The sequence below is a fragment of the Populus alba genome, chromosome 2 (genome assembly GCF_005239225.2).
Source record: "Populus alba chromosome 2, ASM523922v2, whole genome shotgun sequence".
NCBI classification, from domain to species: domain Eukaryota; kingdom Viridiplantae; phylum Streptophyta; class Magnoliopsida; order Malpighiales; family Salicaceae; genus Populus; species Populus alba.
In genome coordinates this window covers 5498780-5518083 of record NC_133285.1, presented here as the reverse complement: position 1 = coordinate 5518083, position 19304 = coordinate 5498780, and the positions used below count along the sequence as shown (strand labels likewise).

General features: G+C 31.0%; 2 protein-coding genes across 3 annotated transcripts; one reads left to right on the top strand and one right to left on the bottom strand.

Annotated features, from left to right (window-relative positions):
• Positions 1–4640: 4640 nt before the first annotated feature.
• On the bottom strand, positions 4641–6561 carry LOC118035749 (probable WRKY transcription factor 7). 2 transcript variants are annotated; one of them, XM_035041366.2, is made up of 3 exons: positions 5569–6561; positions 5329–5457; positions 4641–5165 (listed from the first exon to the last, which is right to left on the bottom strand). In XM_035041366.2, exons 1-3 carry the CDS (start codon positions 6351–6353, stop codon positions 5003–5005), a joined length of 1077 nt encoding a protein of 358 aa, XP_034897257.1. In that variant the 5' UTR covers positions 6354–6561; the 3' UTR covers positions 4641–5002. The 2 variants fall into 2 exon arrangements, with proteins under 2 accessions (XP_034897257.1, XP_034897258.1); XM_035041367.2 differs by having other exon boundaries at positions 5329–5454.
• A 5487-nt stretch (positions 6562–12048) lies between these two features.
• LOC118035748 (16 kDa phloem protein 2) lies at positions 12049–13877 on the top strand. The gene is made up of 7 exons (XM_035041365.2): positions 12049–12192; positions 12300–12404; positions 12562–12688; positions 12796–12867; positions 12958–13003; positions 13133–13427; positions 13638–13877. Exons 1-7 carry the CDS (start codon positions 12150–12152, stop codon positions 13694–13696), a joined length of 747 nt encoding a protein of 248 aa, XP_034897256.1. The 5' UTR covers positions 12049–12149; the 3' UTR covers positions 13697–13877.
• Positions 13878–19304: the final 5427 nt, after the last annotated feature.

The window sequence follows — 19304 nt, the reverse complement described above, 5'->3', positions numbered from 1 at the left end:
CACTCGACTTAGATATCCTATGTCTAATGATCCTAGTTGCCTGTCAAAATCAGGATATTTGAAATGATTGACACTATCTTGCCTTAGCTTAGATATCTCATGTCTAAAATATGTTCCTAATTGCTTGTCAAAATCCTTATGTTGTTTATTATTATCTATGTGGAAAAAGAACTAAATCAAGAACAATACAAGGCTATCAATTTCTCCAGAGAATATGTTTGCATAATAAATAAAAACCTAAAAGATTATTTGATTTGCAAAGTGTTCTCTTTTTTTTTTTGTCATTTTTTTATCATTTTGCCTCAATTTATTTTTCTTTTAATATTATCCTTTAACATTGTTTTTAATATTAGATTAGTCATAGCAATTTGTTTTTATATTTACATATGGAAGCTTTGCAGTGTCAGGAGAATATTTTGTTGCTTAGTTAATTCTCGATTAAGATTTAATTTTATAGAATTATAATAATTAGAGCATCATGGATCAAATTTGTAACTAGAACAAATATTGAGTCATTTTTGTTCACTAACATCAAGGATGATTTACACCATCAAGGTAAGTTTTTTTTTTTCCCTCGATTTTTTTTTTCTAATTTGATCCTGTCAAATTGACTTTATTTGAGATTTGACTTGGTAGTTTATTTTATTTACCTTGATACAAGGGTTTTGCTATATTGAAGGTGTTTTTCGATGCTTGGTTTTGCAAAATAAAATAAGATTTGGCTGATTTAAAATAGTTAAGTGTCTTGGGACCAAAATTGAAATTTAAACAAATATAGAGATTGTGATAACAGACAAAACAAATAGGTTGGCGCTTGAAATGCATGCGCCAATTGCATGAAGCTTTTGACGTCTTTGGGTGATGCTTGAGGCTTCATATAGCAGCCAAATGTTGTCTTTTGTAATAGTGTTAGAAGTGTCCCGGCATGATCTTTATGGTTGTCAAGTGTGTGTGTATTGTGGCGTGGTGGTTGGGCTTCGATAGAACTTTTTCTTCTCCCCCTAATTTCTCTCTCTTCTCCTCATGTTTCACATTGGCTTGCTAAAATTTAAATGTATCCTATCATTTGTTTTTTGTATCAAATTAGGTCCTTTTTTATTGTTATTTTTTTTATTTTTATCCTTTTTTATTGTTTTTTTTCCTTCAATTTCATTCATCATCATTTTGTTTTATTTAATTTTTTTATATCAAATTTAGCCCTCATTCTTCATTATTTTATTTTATTTTATTTTTTTTATATCAAATTTAGCCCTCATTCTTTTGATTCTCATTTGGTTTTATTTTAATCCTTTTTCTCAATTTAGTTTTGTCCCTTAACATTTGGTTTTAATTTATTTTTATATCAAATTTGATCCTTATTCTTTTGATTTCTATTTATTTTATTGTGAATCCTTTTCTTATTTAATTTTTTCCAATTTTATCCCTTAGCTAGCATTTGGTTAATTGAGAATTTTTCTTCTTGATTTTTTAGGTTTTGCTTTCTACGGGGTTATTCATAGGCCTATAACCGCAATCACGGCTACTAAAGATTAACCAAGGTTAACTTTAGCCTTTTAAGTTTTTTTTTTTAATTTGACTTATTTTTTTTTATTTTTATCCTTCGGTATTTGATTGGTTATCAATTGGTCTTTGTGCTTTTTTTCACTTTTTTTATAGGGTTATCCCGATCTTTTATCTTAGGTCGTTGACATAGAAGGTTAACCTGAGTTGATTAGGGTCTTTTTTTCATTGCTTTTTTTAATTATTATTTTTTTTATTTTTGCCCTTTAACAATGGGTTGTTTGATAATTGAGTTTCATAGTTTTATTTAATTTTATTTTGACGGGATTACCTGATATTACGACCAGGTTCCAAATTTGACATGATAACCAGGATAGGCTTGGGTCATGTTTTTTACCTTTTAAATTTATTTTTTCTTTCAATTTTATCTTTAACATTTGATTTTCTAGAAATTAAGTTTTGAGTTTTTTCTTTTTATCATGCTCATTTATTTTTTATTTTATTATCAAATAAGATTATGAAGAACCTTTTAAGAATATTTAGAGAGTATCTTTTAATGGTATTAACAAACATTTATTTTTGAGTAGATCATTATAAAAAAAAAATCTATTTATTTATAGTCGTTGTATTTCTTTATTCATGTTATTAAATCAACCGAGTTTATTAAACACCGTTGAATTTATAGCTAGAATATCAATTTTATTTTTAATTTTTTAAAAGTATTTGTCTCCTGAAAATTTTTCTTTTTGTTGAAAAAAATTTAGCTCGGATGGGACATAACCTAACTACCTATCCACTCCGTATGTTATCTTAAGAAGTGAGGTCCAATGTAGTGGCTTTGTTCTCTTTGATTTCGAATATGCACAGTTATTCAATATTTTACCTAACACCCCGATCAAAGAACGATGCAATTCATAAACTAATGCAGTGGTTCTTCTATTTCTTCTTATATTTTTTATGGAGTCAATTCTATCCTTACAGAAATTTCAAGTGTTTAATCTAGCATTCCAATGAGTTTTATGAGACAAAGTGACTAGAAATAGTCATGTGAATAATTTGTTTTAAAAAAATGAATTTTCCAAGGTTAAGGCGTTAATATATCCTTATATATAAGATTTTTTTTTTTTGTAATTTGTCTTTATATTTCTAATTTAGCCGATTTTATTCTTGAGTAGATGTTGTCTTTAATATATTCTTATAGCAAGGTTTTTAGGCCAACCCATTGGAATTAGTTTGTGATATATACTAGAAACTTAACTTGTATCCAAGCGTCAACTTGTGATCACGTGAGTAATTCTGATGAAAATTTGTCCAAATAATAGATTTGAAACAATTAAAAATTAAAAAAATATATCTTCATATATATAAGAAACATGTTGAGTCATTAATCCTATATTATAACAAGGATATTAAAAAAAAAATCAAGTGCAATCCATGTGACTAATTCTAATTATTTTGATTGAAAAACACATTGAAATGAAAGATTAAACAATTAAACTTTATTTAAATATAAAACAAGCTAAGTTATAACATAAGAATAGGTCTTAAAGTCACCTCATTATATAAAAATAAAACAAGACATTATTTTCATAATTAATTGCTTTTCTGTTGATAATATCATACCCCAAACTTTTAATATCACCTTTCCACTTCAAGGAACACATCATTGATTTACGAATATAAGTTAGAAAGATATGCTCAACTTATCAACATTTCATATAAATAAGTTCAAAAAATCACATAAAAATTTATATCCGAAACAAAAAACAATTTTATGTGATTAAATGTGAGAGCCAAGTGAATAATAACATTATATTAGAACGTATTTAGAAATATAGTTGTTGTTGTTTTTTATATTTTTTATTTAAAAAATATATTAAAATAATATTTTTTTATTTTAAAAAATTATTTTTGATATCAACACATTAAAATGATTTAATGAATACTAAAAAAAAAATTAATTTAAAATAAATAAAAATATATATTTTTAAAATAAAAAATTAATGGGATAGGAGGTTTTCAAAACCTTGAAAAACTAAAGATGGTGGAGAACAATAATCAGTACCCCCACCTGGCCACTTTGACTTTGCATTATTTTACGTGGGTCACTTAAATGAATTCTCCAAAAGTCGTCCACGCTACTCTACGGTAGCAATGTTTCGATTAGAACAAAAAAATAATAATAATAATAACATGACAGAAAATGTTCTTGCTGTATAAAAACTATTTTATACTATCACTAAATTTATCCCGAAAAACAACCTGCTAGTAAAAAAAAATATAAGGATAAAAATTTTAAAAAATAAGATTTAAAAGAAAAAAAAACATCTTAACTTAACTATTAAAAAAATAAATTTTTTTTTAACATGAAATTAAAAAAAATAAAAAAGAACTTTACTAAAGCTCCACAAAGCAGGCAAAATCTTTTAACAGATAAACGTAATGTTTTTAAAGAGAAAACAATTAAAGAGAAATAAGTTAAACCAGTTTTTTAATATTTTTGAATTATTTTGATGTCAAAAATAAATTTTAAAAAATAAAAAATAAAAATTATTTTAATATTTAATATATTAATTTAAAAAACAACCTCAATAGTACTCTCAATTAAACCTAAGAATTTTGTTTACAAACATAATAAAAATTGAAGACACATTTGGTCGTATAAATTATAAAAATTTAATTGATTATGCTGCTCTTACCGACACAAGTTGTTAAAAAAAATTGAAAAAAAAAAAAAAAAAAACTAAAGGATCGTGTGCAAATGCAACCTTTTAAAACGTTGCTAATCCTATCCGCAAAAACCCTTGAAATTTCTTTAATGAATTGCAATGACGAGATCAATGCGGGCCTTCGATTGTTTGAAATGATACTCAGTAATTAAAGAGTTACGTAAAACCCATAAACACAACCCTTTAATTTAGTTTTTCTTTTTTAAGATTGCGTAAATCCCTTCGATGCGATCCTTCAAATATCTTATTAGAGTTGCGCTGATCCATCAGCAAATTTTGTTATTGTTACACTTTCTCCCCTCTGCTTGGTTTGCAAATTTCTTTCTTTTTCTTATGATAAGGACCCCTTCTTTTCCCATCGACTAGCCCTCATTTTCACCCATAAAAAAATGCACATAACATGATTCGAGATTGGAACAATATTAGGTGGGAAGCCTTGCAAGATCCACCAAGTAACCACGTATATAAAAATTATTAAAAAAAATCTAGAAACCAGTATGAGACCCTAAAGAAAATTAAAAAAAAAAAAATCAATCACCCACTACTTGCATGATTCAACTCCCACCAAATCCACTCTTTCCACCCTTTTCATCTCTAATTCAACCAGATGCAAGAGACAAAGGAATCCTCTGCATTTCTTTTCTGCTTAGGCGGCTAATAGCCCAACACACCTCTACTAGCCTTGTCCGTTTGACTATCTGAGCCCTGCTGTCTTGCACGGGTGTGGATGATGAACTGGGGAAGAGCCTTTCTCAGCCGATTGATTAGTTGACTTAAGATGATTCAAGGACGAGAGGAGCGGGTGCATCATCGAATGGATGAGAGTGATTGTGTTCCCCTTCATAGGTCACAGTAAGCATCATGGAGTCATCTAGAGCTCTCTCCACATGTTTGCGTGCTGGACATCCTCTCACGCTGCTGCACTTGTAATATCCCCTAACAAATTGAAACAATGGCAATTAAGAGTGAGTTTTTGGTCTAGCCCAGATGTATCGAAAGATAAATCGGAACCTAGAAACAACATTGAAGGACCAACAATACTTGAAATGTATTAAAAATCGAGGAAAATCAATGGAAACCAGGAGAGCAAAAACGATACCTTGGATGAGGAGAGCCTTTTATGGGCTTTTGACCATACTTTCTCCAGGAATAATCATCAGGTGGAATATCAGACATCTTATTGCTAATTGCAGGAACTCTGACCACTCTTTTAGCCCTTGATTTTCTGCTGAATTAATGAAAACACGGTTAGGAAAATGAAATCAACACCATTTCAAACAATCTCACACAAATTTACCGAATGAGAATTGATTTTAAGAGTTTACAGAAAAAGACAAACCTTTTCTTGGAGCAATGGCAGCGACCAGAAGAAGAGCCACACTTGAGAGCAGCATCATCCACGGAGTTGCACTTTCTCTTAAGAGAAGAAGAGGACAAAGGGGGTTTACCAGCAGAAGGTTGGGTAAAATGAAACCCAGAAGACAAAGAACGCTGGAAGCTATCAGTTTCCCCTGTAAGAGAAGACATGAAAGAAGTGGCAGAAGAAATTGATGGCGAATTAGAGAAATTGATTGTAGTAGGAATTTCATTCCGATCTGACAACCCTTTTTTTGTAACCAGAAGAGGGCTCTTTTGCTGCTGATTGTTAGGTAAAGGAGGGAGACGATGGATTGGGGTCGGTTGATAAACTCTAAAAGCAGAGGCTTGCTCTGTTGGCTGCGAATTAATTGCTCGAACAGATGGTCCAGGCTCTTGAACTTGCCTTTTTTCTTGTTGCGATTCTGGTTCTCCTCGTATTTGTTGTCGATTAGGGGGGATATCAGGAGCTCTTCTAAATCGAGCGTGGCCAGTTCTTGTGGTGCGACCCAGTAAAGAGATGACCTTTTTGAAGTTGTTCACCGCCATATCAGTAACTGTCATGATATTATCCGTGCCAAGATTGGAACTTGAAGAGGCTGCAGATAACTCTTGGTAGTGTTGCTGTTCCAGTTGATTTTGTTTGAGCAATTTTATGACTTCCTCGACGCTTTGTATCCCGGAAGCTGCCGCTTCCCTCACGGCATTCTCTTGCATTTTTGTAGCAAAACAATCACCAGAATACCCCATCATAAGCTCCACAGCCATGTCTTTCACAGCATCCGAGACTGTATCTCTCTTTTTCTCTATAGATTGATTGACCGATATATAAAAAAGAGGAGAGGGATAAAGAGATATTATTATCACTCCATTATAGATATAGATACACAAATAGAATGGATTCAGTTCAACGGAAGTTTGAATTAGAAACAAGAATCGAACATTAAAGAAGGAAAGAAAAAGCAAAAGAGAGACGTGAGAGAAGATGATAAGATAAAAGGAAAGAGATTTTCTTTTATTACTTTCAGGTCAAACCTCGCGGCATCGAGGGTCCCTTCTGCTTACCTTGCCGTCAAACTCACTACCTAATGGGTTTCCACCACGTGGAAGGTTTTTTCAGGATATTGACCGCCTCTTTAAACGTGGGTCCCGGTAACGGGATTGAAACTGGTTGGAGGAAATGATGAAAGATAGAGAGATAAGGTCAAAATGTTTTGTTTTTTATGAGCCGTTGGATTGATGACGCGGTAAAATCGGGGAGGGAGGGAGAGTAGGGGGGTTTTGTGTTGGTGACAGTAAGGTAGAGTTGACCTTTAACAGCTTTTAATACAAAAGTCGTAAGTATGTAACAGTGAAGAGTTAGGTGGGACCAAGAAGGTTCCTCTTTAACAGAACACAAGAAGCTGCGTCAAAATCTCTACCTTCAAGTCACATGGGATTCTTTTCTTTTTCTTTCTTTTCTTTTGGCGCTTTTGAAGTATAATACTCCTCCGGTCCGCTCACCATTAGATATGATTAACCTAACAGTACTTGTTCTTCCACCGTTGATCAACATCTTCCAACATTTTTGAACATCAGATCTTCAACTGGAAATCCCGCTTAGGACCCACATAAATTACAATTAAGATTAAATTAAATAAAACAGAATAGTGTTTCATTACGCATCATTCTGTTGACGCAACAAAACGTTATTCATGTGGTGCGCTTTTTTACATTATAATCCTTGTAGTTCTTAAAATTTATATTTCTGTCATCACACTTTATTTTCTTATATTTCAGTCCCTAAAAGTTAAATACTTGCTTTGAAGTGTGGTCAAAATTGTGTTTCAAAGTACTTTTCATTTAGAAATATATAAAATAAAAAAATTTATTTTTAACATCGGCACATAAAAACGATCCAAAAAACACTAAAAAAATTAATTTGAAGCAAAAATATTTTTTTGAAAAATAGCGATATTGCAGTTCAATCGCAACGCCAAATATTTTCTAAGAAAGGAAAAAAAGATATTGAGAAGGAAAAAGAGAGAGAATGTTGAGAAGGAAAAAAATGAGAGAAAGTTTTCTATTTGCCAACACGTCAACATAAAAAATACTAGTCTTTGTATTAATGATTCATATTGAAAAAAAGAGTTCAATATAAGAGGTTTGGGCATTAAATAATGCTAGAAAAAAAATAGAATTTAGAAAATATTTTTTTATTTGATTTGATTTTGAATTTTTAAATTGTTTAGATTGTGTTTTGAAGTTGAAAATTGGATTACAAGAGTATTATGAAGTATTTTTAGTGAAAACAATTGAAGTTTGAATTTTAGAAGTCAAGGAAATTTGGCTTGGCAATTTATTTTAAAAAACCAGGTACAAACTTAGCCTTGCAAATCGAGCCATACACGGGTCATCCTTTGAAGTCCAGGGCAGTCAGGCTTCATTATTTTGTCCCTTCTTTGATTTTCTTTTTATTTAATCATTTTTTTTTCACATTCTAAAATAAAATAATTATTACTGTATTTTAAAGAACATAAAATGACACGATGATATTGTAATTTTTATATAAGATAATAGACTTTCTATGGTAATATTGACAATTGCTTTATGAATAATTATATATAAATCTAACATGCATTTTTTTTTTTTAATTTGTCATGAATGTTCAATCCTCTCAAATTTATTTTTTATTTTATTTTCACATGTGATCGTATAAAAATTATTAAAACATGTTTTTTTATTCAAAATTGCTTTCAAATCATTAAAAGTTTTTATTAAAAAAACAATACTATGAATAAAAGATACATGTTTTTATATATAAAAAAAAAAAGAATAAGGAAAGAGATTTTTAACTAGAGAAAATTTTATAAAGACTCGCAACTATATATTAAAGATGTGTTATCTCCTATTTTACCATTAAAATAATATGGTGTTCATGTATCATGATGGGCTTCTTATATAAATAAAGTAAATTTGATTATGCTAATATAAATTAAAATAAAATTATCAAATTTTTTTTATGATACATCTTCCATATATTCATAAATTAAAACACAAATGCACATGTTAAAGTGGTTAACAAGACTAGTTTATCAAGACTAGTTTATCGAAAACTTAAAGCACTTTCATGTTGATCATGCACCTTTGATGGATATGATAGAGATGTTTTTGAAGGATGTGAATTCTTATTTGTCACATCGTTAGGAGATTAGCCAAAGCATAAGTGATGCACAAAAAGAAGAGAAAATCACTACTTATAAAGATCACATATTTTTATAAAATTGCACATGGCCATCAATCAAATAAAATTCATATATGAGTAGATTTCAAGATTGCAACAACAAAAAACAATGTTGCCATCCCTGAATGACTTGATTTGTGATTAGTAACAAAAGACATATGATAAAATTAAGTCCAAGAAGGAAGAACTTTTAAAGTTAAAAGAATCTAAGGTCCGAAGTATTGCAAGAGGTAGACCAAACTAGGTAGTATTTAGAGTGAACTTTGCTTAAAATGACAATCACAAGATGGACAAAGATTGTGTAGTTACCTTTCATTTATTGTTGTTTAATTCTTTTATTCATTTTATATTCAGAAATGAACATCTGGTTTAAGAAAATATTTTGTTTTCTCTTTTTTATATATTTTTTTAAGATTTTTTTTAGTTATTTCTTTTTGGACCTCGAATTGGACTTGAAAGTATTTTAATACCAAGAATATAGAAGAAAACAAGAATTATTTATATATATCCATTCACGATTTATACTTTTGCGAGCCAAAACTAGTAAAATAAAACATGATTTATTCTTGATTTGATTTGATTTTTTTTTCATGATTGAATTTAGGACGAAACCTAATCTACCTACATACCTTTATAAATGTAGGATCAATCCATGATATCATTCAAAGCGGATTTTTTTTATTTCATTCGTAGTTTATACTCTTGCAAGCCAAGAAAATTACTTTTTTTTAATATCTAATAGTTTATGTTCATGTAATATGGAGCTTGATAGTATTTTAGGAATAGAATTGCTTTAGAAACTTCCTTTTGATAGGTCCAATTCGTAGATTATCTTTGTCAACAATCTTGTATAACTCATTATTTTTCCTATTCTTCAAAAGTTTCTGAAGTTAGAGTTGGTTTATCAATAAATAACTCATATAAGTTTGAGTTTGTAATTTGTAATTTGATGCTTCATCAATGATGATATGGTTTGCAGATACAATCTTTAATTTTGAAGATTAAGTCTCTACCTTTGTTAGAGTCTTTTCACCTTTTTAAAGCTTTTATTTCCTTGATCATAATTTACTTGATCTTCCTGACTTACTCCTCTTCTATGACTCTAATTTTCTTTTCATCACTTTAAAGCCTAATATGGAGAAAACATAAGCCTTTTTGTCTCGAACTCTGTAGTTGGGTGGAAATGGTTTGATCACCCAGTCTTTCAAATGCTGAAACACGTGAATCCTCGCCTAGTCTTTAAAATTATAAAATAATAAGACATTGAAATACATGAATTTTATTTATTGTCTTGATATGGAAGACAGGGTTCTTGGGTATCATCTTCATTGTATTTGAAGACATGGATCATAATAGGGTTTGTTGCAACATTCTACACCTTAATATTTAGAGGTTCACAAGGTCAATATCCTATTCTAAATTTTGATTATTGGACCAATCTTCCTTTATGTATAATCTTTCATGTTTCTTTAGATAGTCTTATACCTATAAAAATGTCATTTGCTTCATACTTCTTTACTTGTATCTTATCTTTTGAATTGGAATTAGGTATGTTTTCTAGCTTCAACTCTTTATATTTTTAGAAGTAGAATATAATATTTATTTAATGTGATTCTTCAATAAAAAAAAATTTTACGACCATAACACATTTGACTTCATCATCACAACTATATTAAAAACGTTGATGGAACCACACCATTCTCATGTAAGCAAGTTCTTCCCAAGAGTAAGTCATAATAAGTCCTTGCCTCAATAATATAACAAAGTGTTGAAGAGTTCATCTCTCCAGTCTCAGTCTTAATATGAATCTTTCCAATAATACGTTGTCTTTTTTGGTTAAAACCTTGGATAATTATCCTATTTTTGGATATTTCATCTAGAGATATGCCAATATTCTTCATCATATTAACCTGCATAATGTTAACTATCTATCCATCATCAATTAAGGTGCGTCTTATTCCTTGATCTCAAACTTGTTTGCTTACATAAAGTTGTTTTTTATATGATTTTACTCCAAGTTGTAAGTCTTCATTTGATAATGAATTTATTGTTAAACGATTAACATTGGTTACATCATTAATCTTTAAGAATAACTTTTCTTTAAACTTTTTAGGGCCAAGAAAAACTTGAGCGAGAGAAGAGCAGCAGGAAATAATTTTTTGAATTGTGTATTTTTTTTATTAGAATTATTTTTTTAATGTTTTTGAATTATTTTGATGTACTGATATCAAAAATAATTTTTTTTAAAAAAAATTATTTTAATATATTTTTAAATAAAAAATATTTTAAAAAATAATTTCTAACATATTTAATCACACCATCTTTAGATCCGAAGTCAACCATGAGTAATATTAAATATCAATAATATTTTTTAGCTTTGAGCCTCTGATACCCGATAAACAGCGAGAGTATTTTTCGTGAGGGGCACGAGGAAAGCCGAAAGTATGGATGAATCGTGGCCCGATATAAATCATTTAAACATATAGAAAGACTACAAGGCCCGTCTTTCCAAAAATCTGTTTTAACCTTCTGAATTAAAAGTCCGGACTGATTTCCAAAAGTCAAAACGTAGAAACAGGCAAATTGCATCATTCAGCTCCAAGTATTGCAATTAGAGCTGACAGATTCTCATTCAGAAAACGTGGAAACAGGCAAATTGCAATACCAGACTGATTTCCAAAAGTCAAAACGTAGAAACAGGCAAATTGCATCACCAAACTAATTTCCAAAAGTCAAAGGATTGATTAAAAGAAAAGGGGAGAAGTTGCTAAATAGAGCTGGGACTACGGAGCCCTTGTCTCTACGGGGAGTGGAGGGTTGTCAGGAAGTGAGTTTTGATTTTTTTTTATTAAATTTTTTTAAAAAATATATTATTTTTTTCTGTATTTTTATGTTATATATCAATAATAAATTTTAAAAATTAAAAAATATATTATTTTAATATTTTTTCAAGCAAAAAAACATTTTTAAAATCTTATTACTAATTGATATTATACTTTTAGTGAGCTTATCATTGTCAACTGTCGAAATAAAGAAACAGCACCACCATTTCTTCCATGTTACTGTGGTTAAATCCACCGATTGCTTGTTAAAAAACCAAATCAGACTAAAATTTGCAAAATTCTGCGAAGACTTTCACAATAATGATTGTTTACAGAAGGGGAATTTATCGCAACTAACGAAGATCCCTTGTTGTGATTGAGCAGTGAAATCGTCGACTAAAAAGTCTACGTCAACTCTTCCCATATCACCAGCCTCTCTTCCTACAGCTATAAACAGCTGCTAATTCTGTATTGATTCAATATCGCTAAATAACCAGCCTCATTCCCGTCTAAGTAGCCATGGCGATCTGTGGAATCCAAGGCTTTCCTCTTGAGGTCACTGGTACGATTACCTGCCTAGCTCAGACTCGTTAAGTGTCAATCGATCATTTTGAGACTGGCAAGTGACCATCGTAATCATCTCTCTGTGCATAATGTCTTTCTTTGCAGTCGTTGCTTGTTACAATTTGGACGACAAGGAATGGATATCAAGACAAGACCCGTATGTTAGTGTCGAGTATGGAAACGCCAAGTACCGAACCAGAACGTGCACAGGTGCCTTTATCTCCTGAATTTAGCTTTCATGTATAAATAATACATGCCAAGCCACTTAGTTTTTAATCTCAAGAATCTTCCTTCATGTTTGCTCTTTCTTGTTTTCCGGCGTGAGTTAATTATTGCATTACTTGTAAGTTTTGATTCTCTGAATCAGATGGAGGCAGGAACCCCGCTTTTCAAGAAAAGTTCATTTTCACACTTGTTGAAGGCCTCCGGGAATTGAGCGTTGTGGTTTGGAACAGCCACACCCTCTCTGCTGATGAGCATATTGGCACCGGAAGGTACGTAATTTGTTGTTAGCCCTCAAGAAGTGGTGAGGAAAAAGAAATTGAAATGTTTAGGATCTTACTGATCACTTCGCTGTATTCCGGGAACCTGCTTAATGTAGAATCCAGCTCCATAAAGCCCTTTCCCAAGGTTTTGATGATGCTTCCTGGCCCATACAGAGCAAAACTGGCAGGTTAAACATGAGCTCACATAACCTTCTGTCGTTAATTCTGACTCTTGTTAGTATTATTCTTGAATTTCTGATGCATTCTCTCCAATGCAGGCATTCTGGGGAAGTTCGGCTAATGTTACACTACTCATATCCCAACGTATTTTCAATCCCAAAAATTACTTTGCTTCTCTTGCAAATTAATAGATCAATATATTCATATGCATGATAGAGAACTAGTTTGCCAACAAATTAACAAAAAATGGTTTCTTTTGTTGGAGCACCACAGCAACATAAAGGGAAAATGACTCCATCAGATTTAGGATCAAAATATGCATCGCCACCACTGAACCAGGTTCTGCCATACCCTTCCATGCCACCAGCACCCGCTGCTCTTTACCCTCCTACAACTACCTACTCCTCCCCTTCTCCGTACATGGGGTACTCTCCTAACGCTGCGAGCTATCCGCCACCCCCTCACATTCCTCCTCCAGCTGGCTACCCTCCGCAACCGTGTTTTCCTGCAGCCTACCCTCCCCAAGAATATCCACCTGCTCCTCAGCCCTCAACGTACTATCCTACAGGTAAATTAACGCTTCCTTGCTGGTTATATATCAGGCTTTCAAATAAGGAAAGAAAACGTTGCTCAGATGATTAATATACTTGTCAGGTTTGAAATTCTCAAAATCTTACACCCGGAGTCCTCACCTTCCTCAATTCCAAAGTTCTTTATATTTATTAATGGTTCTCATGTAGTCTATTAAGTGGTGTTTTTTTTTTTCACTTGATGGCAGGTGCATCCGGGGTTTATCCACCACCACCACCAGGAATATATCCACCGCCGCCGTACTGAGCTTTTTATTGGATTTCTTTTTTGGGTTAAACAGATAATCTGCAGAAGGAAATAAAATTATTTCTCTAGTAAATAAATTTACTCGACTTGGAGCGCAATTTCCACCGTCCCTTTTCTTTTTTGCAAAAATGTGATTGCTTTAATATACATGATCAATAAATTAGTTCTCCTTCAGTGTCTATTTCTTCTTCTTCTTCTTCAACTCTTGCTCTCGATCTGCTGCTTTTATCATACATAACAAGCCATCTTCTTTGAGTTATCTAGTATATATTGCCTCTCTAATGAGATCAATGTCGGTTCGGGTTGGTTGCAACTAAAATTTGTATCAAACCGCCTTCATTTATTGTCAGATTTCACCCTTTTTTATTTATAAGGTTGGTTTGGCTATGATATGATAATATTAGCAATTTTAGGCGTCACGTTAGTCTTGTGATGCGCCAATTATACGTGGAGTTGTAAGAAAATGTTTCAAGGTGTTTGAAAGGGCGGTAATAATTATTTTTTAAAATATTATTTTATTTAAAAATATATTAAAATAATATTTTTTATTTTTTAAAAAAATATATTTTTTAAAAATACAAAAATTAAATAAGAGGATGTGAGTTTTCTTACCTCGATCCAAAATATCTGTTTTCAATTGGCATATTTATTTATCTGTTTTCATATCTATTGGCATATTTGTTTTTAATTAATCTTATTTGTTTTTGTATTTTAAAAATGTTTTAAAAAAAATTAAAATTTTTTATTTTTTATTTTAAATTAATAATTTTTAATATTTTTAGATCATTTTAATATATTAATATTAAAAATAATTTTTTAAAAAATAATAACAAGTCACAGTAGAATAGCTTTTGATGCTGTAAAGATAGCTAGAGATGGCAGCATGTAATTTATGCAACTCTTTTCTGTTTTTTTTTTTAGCTTTACAGGTGGTTTATTTAGCACCATAACCAAAACTTAAATAAAATGAAATAAAAAGGTATTTCGCCCATCAAGGCCCAGGCTTTTAGCCCATAGCCTAGCTATAATGATATTGGACTGTTTGCGCAGCAATGATGATATGTATTTATTTGTGTTGTGTTTTGTAAAGAGGTCAAACAGGCTCTAATTAAGGTAAATGACAAACTACACATGCTAACAACCGCAACCTCTTGACAAAATAATTAAATCATATGAAATTATTTGGTGTGCTAATTTTTTAGATTTTTACATCCGAGTGTTTTATTTATTTATTTATTTAAGGGTGTGATTTTTATTAGATTTCGTCAAATAAATTATAATACAAACATAAAATCAGAACACGACATACTGATATGCATTTTAATGTGCATAAACATTTTATTTTATAATATAATATATAATAAATCAATAACCTATTATTTTTGTTTTTCAATAATCTCTTAACTTAATGTATTTTATTTTATTGGGTTAATTACGTTGAACCTCTTATAGTTTATTCTCTTTCTTTTTTTTTTTGCCCTCATTTTTTTAAAAAGCTACACTTTATATTCTAAATCAACTTAAATTTTTAAATTAGATAAAATAATCAAATTATCCTCATATATGATACATGTAAAGTTAAACCAAAAAACATATTGAAAACTCGGGTGCACACAACAACAATTCACCTCACATCATATGATAAATCCACGAACACAAAGCAAAAACACAACAACCACAACTTTAAACCCAATTGACACTAACAAAAGAAAATTTTCAAAAAAAAAAAAAACAAAAGGCACAAAATTTCCACTGGTGTTGATTTATATTTTTCGGGTACTCCAATTTTCTTCATCAATCTTGCTAATTTTTATTGGATACGGAGAGCGAAATTCCCACTGGTATGGTGAAAATATATTAAGCAGTAATAGATTAATGAAATATCACAAGGATTGACCCCTATGCTAGGAGGCCCTGGTGTTGATTCTTGAAATCCCAAGTTCCTGACTTGAACATTTTTTACTAATCTACATAACCCTCCCTTTCTGAGCTCCAAAAGATCAATTATCATAACCAACAGAACCTACATCCTGTGCTTCAACTCCTACTGCCACCTACTTTTACTTTGGAAAATAAGCCCAAGAATAAGGAAGAAAAAAACAGGAGCAAAATAGTCCCACTAGATTTCAAAATCAGAAAATAGACTCCAATCAATCTCTTTCTTGTATGTAAGAAATATAAAAATCAATCTCTAATTAAAAAATAATTTGTCAGGATTGTTCAAGTCAATGTGCAACAGCCATCTAATTGATTTGGAGTTATAATTTAGATTGGAAAATGTGTGATTTTATGGTGGAGCTGGTGAGAAAGATGAAGACGACTGCTTGGTTGAATTAGGTTGTTGAGGGGGTGTGATACGTTGCTAGAATTTCTTGGTGGATTTGGGATTGAATATGTTGTTGTTTATTAAGGCTTTTTGTGCAATTGAAAGGAAAAGTAATAAAAAAAAAAGATGAAGAAAATAACCTAATGACTTCAATTATTATTATTTTTTTATTCACATGAGGTGTTCAAGTCAGTTTGTCACATCTCGACTAATTTTACGGATCTTAAAGTTAATGATTAAGTAAATCTCTAGTTGTATTAATATTAGCAACCATAAAACTTGAACTTGAAGACCACATGAAAAAGAGCTTCAATTATTTCTTGTGGAGAGAGTTAGTCAGGTGGCTAGGGTTTTTTTAGTTTAATGAAAAAGTTGTAATATTATAAGAGCTTTTTAGTTATTATATTATAAATAATTTAATTTTTTTATTGATTTTTTTTAACTGTAAAGTATTATAAATTTATAAATTTTATAATATAAAATATAATTTCTAAAATAACACGTAAAGCAAAAGAATGAAAAAACTATTGGAGGCCGAGTACAAACCCTATTTTTTTTTATTATTGTTATTGTTTTTATACATATGGACCACAACACAGTAGCATAATACCCATCCTCTGTCAAATAACATTTTACCAAAAGCCAAACCAAGAAAGAGAATAAAGTAAATTTAAGACTATTTAAAATTATGATAGTGGTAATAGTTTAAATTATTTTATTTTATAAAATATTAAAATAAATTTATTTTTATTTTTAAAAATTATTTTTGATATCAACATATAAAAAAAAAAAAAAAAAAAATTAGTTATACTGTGTTTTCAAACATACTTGAAGAGGAAACAGCTCACACGAGCTCTGCTTCGATATAGGATTAAAAATTTAAAACGATGCCTTGAGGGGGGCATTATTAAAATAAAGGAGTAGAGACATATACAATCATGATTAAAATAGACGAAAATACAACTTCATGATTTATGCAATGGTGCACAAGAGTTCTCCTAGCCTACCAGTTATGTTGGCCTCTGGTGATATATATATATATATATATAGCCAGCGGTTGAGCTAGCCCAAACGGCTAGAATGCCATGCTGACACTGATACTAGACGACACCCAACAATCCAACATCCAGTTAGTCTAATCTTACCATGTATTTTTTTCGAGTTTTCAAGAGTCTAACACGTAAACTTTTGATGTATAATTTATATTTTATATACGTACACAACTTTTTATGTGCATATAATGGGCATCTTTTACACTAAGGACACTAATCATGACTAGCATTTTCACTAAACACGACATGACAACCAACGGTCACTATAGCTAGCCAATGACTTTTCTTAAACGAAGAGCACAAATAACATTGACAAACACTTCTTTGTCTTCTAATGGACCTTACAAAGCCAGTTCAGGCAACCTATCTGTTGTCCAAGTTGTAGGCCAGCATTAGACCATACAGGTCACTCTCATGCCATACAAGTTCAAGGCCGCCATACAAAGCAAGAGCTACTTTTAGTACAAGCTCTTTACACAGGATGGTTTTTCAGGAACAACTCAGGCTAGAGACAAAAGTTCAAGCCCGTCATTTCACCAGCTCAGCCAAGATGCAACCATAAAAAATCAATATTCTATGGTTTTTCCACACCTTCATCATGCTTCTTCTGCCCATAAATTCAAAAAGGAGGAATTTTATGCCTGCACTAGGAAAAAAGGATGGAAATTAAACTCTGATTATGGTTCTAGTTCTACAACACGAGGAAAAAAAAAAAAAAAAAGGAAATTAGGCTAGTGAACACGGTTTTAAATTGTGGATTCAATCAAACAGGATATCCCAGGAGCTAACCATTACAGTTTTGTGGCATATAAAATATCTTGCACTCGTACATAACAATTATTTTTTAATTGGATAATATAATGTTACGTTAGCAACGACCGCCACATAACCACCTCCATACCAGTATTTGTCTCTATCCGTGCTTTTAAAAAGTTTTTATTTTTTTATAATTTTATTTTTTAAAAAAAATTATATTATTTTAATAAAAAAAATTAAAAAAAAGCTTAAAAAAACTTGCCATTTCGACCTCGAGATCTACCAAGTGCAAGCTTTTCCATCGCTTCATGAGTATTTGCGCTAGGTTTTTAAAACCATGATTGTGAATAACATAATATCGATATGTTTGAATTTGGAATTATAATAGTAATGAGAGTTTAAAATATTTTTTATTTAAAAATATATTAAAATAAAAAAAATTAAATTATTATTTTTAATATCAACACATCAAAATAATTTAAAACTATAAAAAAATAAAATTATTTTAAATAAAAAACAAAACAAATTAAAATTTTAAAAATTATAGTTTTCTCCGTGATTTCAATCACTTCCTACCGTTCTTTCCTAAGGGCGGCAGGCTTTCTCAAATGTTTATCCAATGAAATCAAATTTCTTTTCATCCCCGAAAGAGTTTCTTCCAGATCAAGTAAAAAACATCAATAGTTGGAGGCAAAGAGGAATCAAGTCTCTCTGAAGACTCGATTCTTTAAAAGTGCCCGCGCGTGAGCCTAATAAAGTAAGCGCCTTCAAACTGCCATTGCCCGTTTACATTTAACACCAACAGCTCCCAAACTGGTACCATCCGAGAGAACACGTTTGCTTCTGATGTGTAGGTCTCGCCTTGAAAGATATGGTTGGTTTTCTGCACGGGAGAAAACACAATTTTTTTAAAAAAAATAATAACAACAATGAATGGCATGGCATGGCATGTCTTTGCAGACCGTTTCCAGTAAGATAAATGAAGTCAGCTGTCACTCCCAATCAATACAGGAAGCTATACCTTGACTTCCATGTAAGAACTAACCAGTTCCCTGAAAGATATTCCATCCTGTGGCGTGCAATGACCACTGTCTGCAAGTCTACGGATGCATAACTTTGTTTCTCTTGCTGATTGCTTTAATCACCCCCACAAACAAGAAAGTGAGTCTTTCGATTCCTATGCCTCGCAAAAATAACAAATCAATCTGAGAATACAAAACACATTCCTTCATTTTAATGGATTAATTTACCGCACCTCTAAACAATAATAGAATAATCTATGCGGCACTTAGATTTACAATTACTCACCAAACCATGGAAGAAATGGTTTCAAATGCAAAACATCTCGGTGAAAAAAACAATAAGAACTGAAGCACACTGTACCTATTGGTTGAGTGAAATGCCATCGTGCAGCCAAAGAAGCCTAGCACTTCTACATTGCTGAAATAGCTGTCACAGCAGAGAAATAGCAAAT

Excerpts from the sequence above, each read along its gene's own strand:
- LOC118035749 (XM_035041366.2), bottom strand. The coding sequence starts at position 6,353 with ATGGCTGTGGAGCTTATGATGGGGTATTCTGGTGATTGTTTTGCTACA. Across the intron at positions 5,458-5,568 it reads TGCCATTGCTCCAAGAAAAG|CAGAAAATCAAGGGCTAAAA; the intron begins GTTTGTCTTTTT and ends TCATTAATTCAG. Across the intron at positions 5,166-5,328 it reads AAAGGCTCTCCTCATCCAAG|GGGATATTACAAGTGCAGCA; the intron begins GTATCGTTTTTG and ends TCAATTTGTTAG.
- LOC118035748 (XM_035041365.2), top strand. The coding sequence starts at position 12,150 with ATGGCGATCTGTGGAATCCAAGGCTTTCCTCTTGAGGTCACTG. Across the intron at positions 13,004-13,132 it reads TACACTACTCATATCCCAAC|CAACATAAAGGGAAAATGAC; the intron begins GTATTTTCAATC and ends GGAGCACCACAG. Across the intron at positions 13,428-13,637 it reads CTCAACGTACTATCCTACAG|GTGCATCCGGGGTTTATCCA; the intron begins GTAAATTAACGC and ends ACTTGATGGCAG.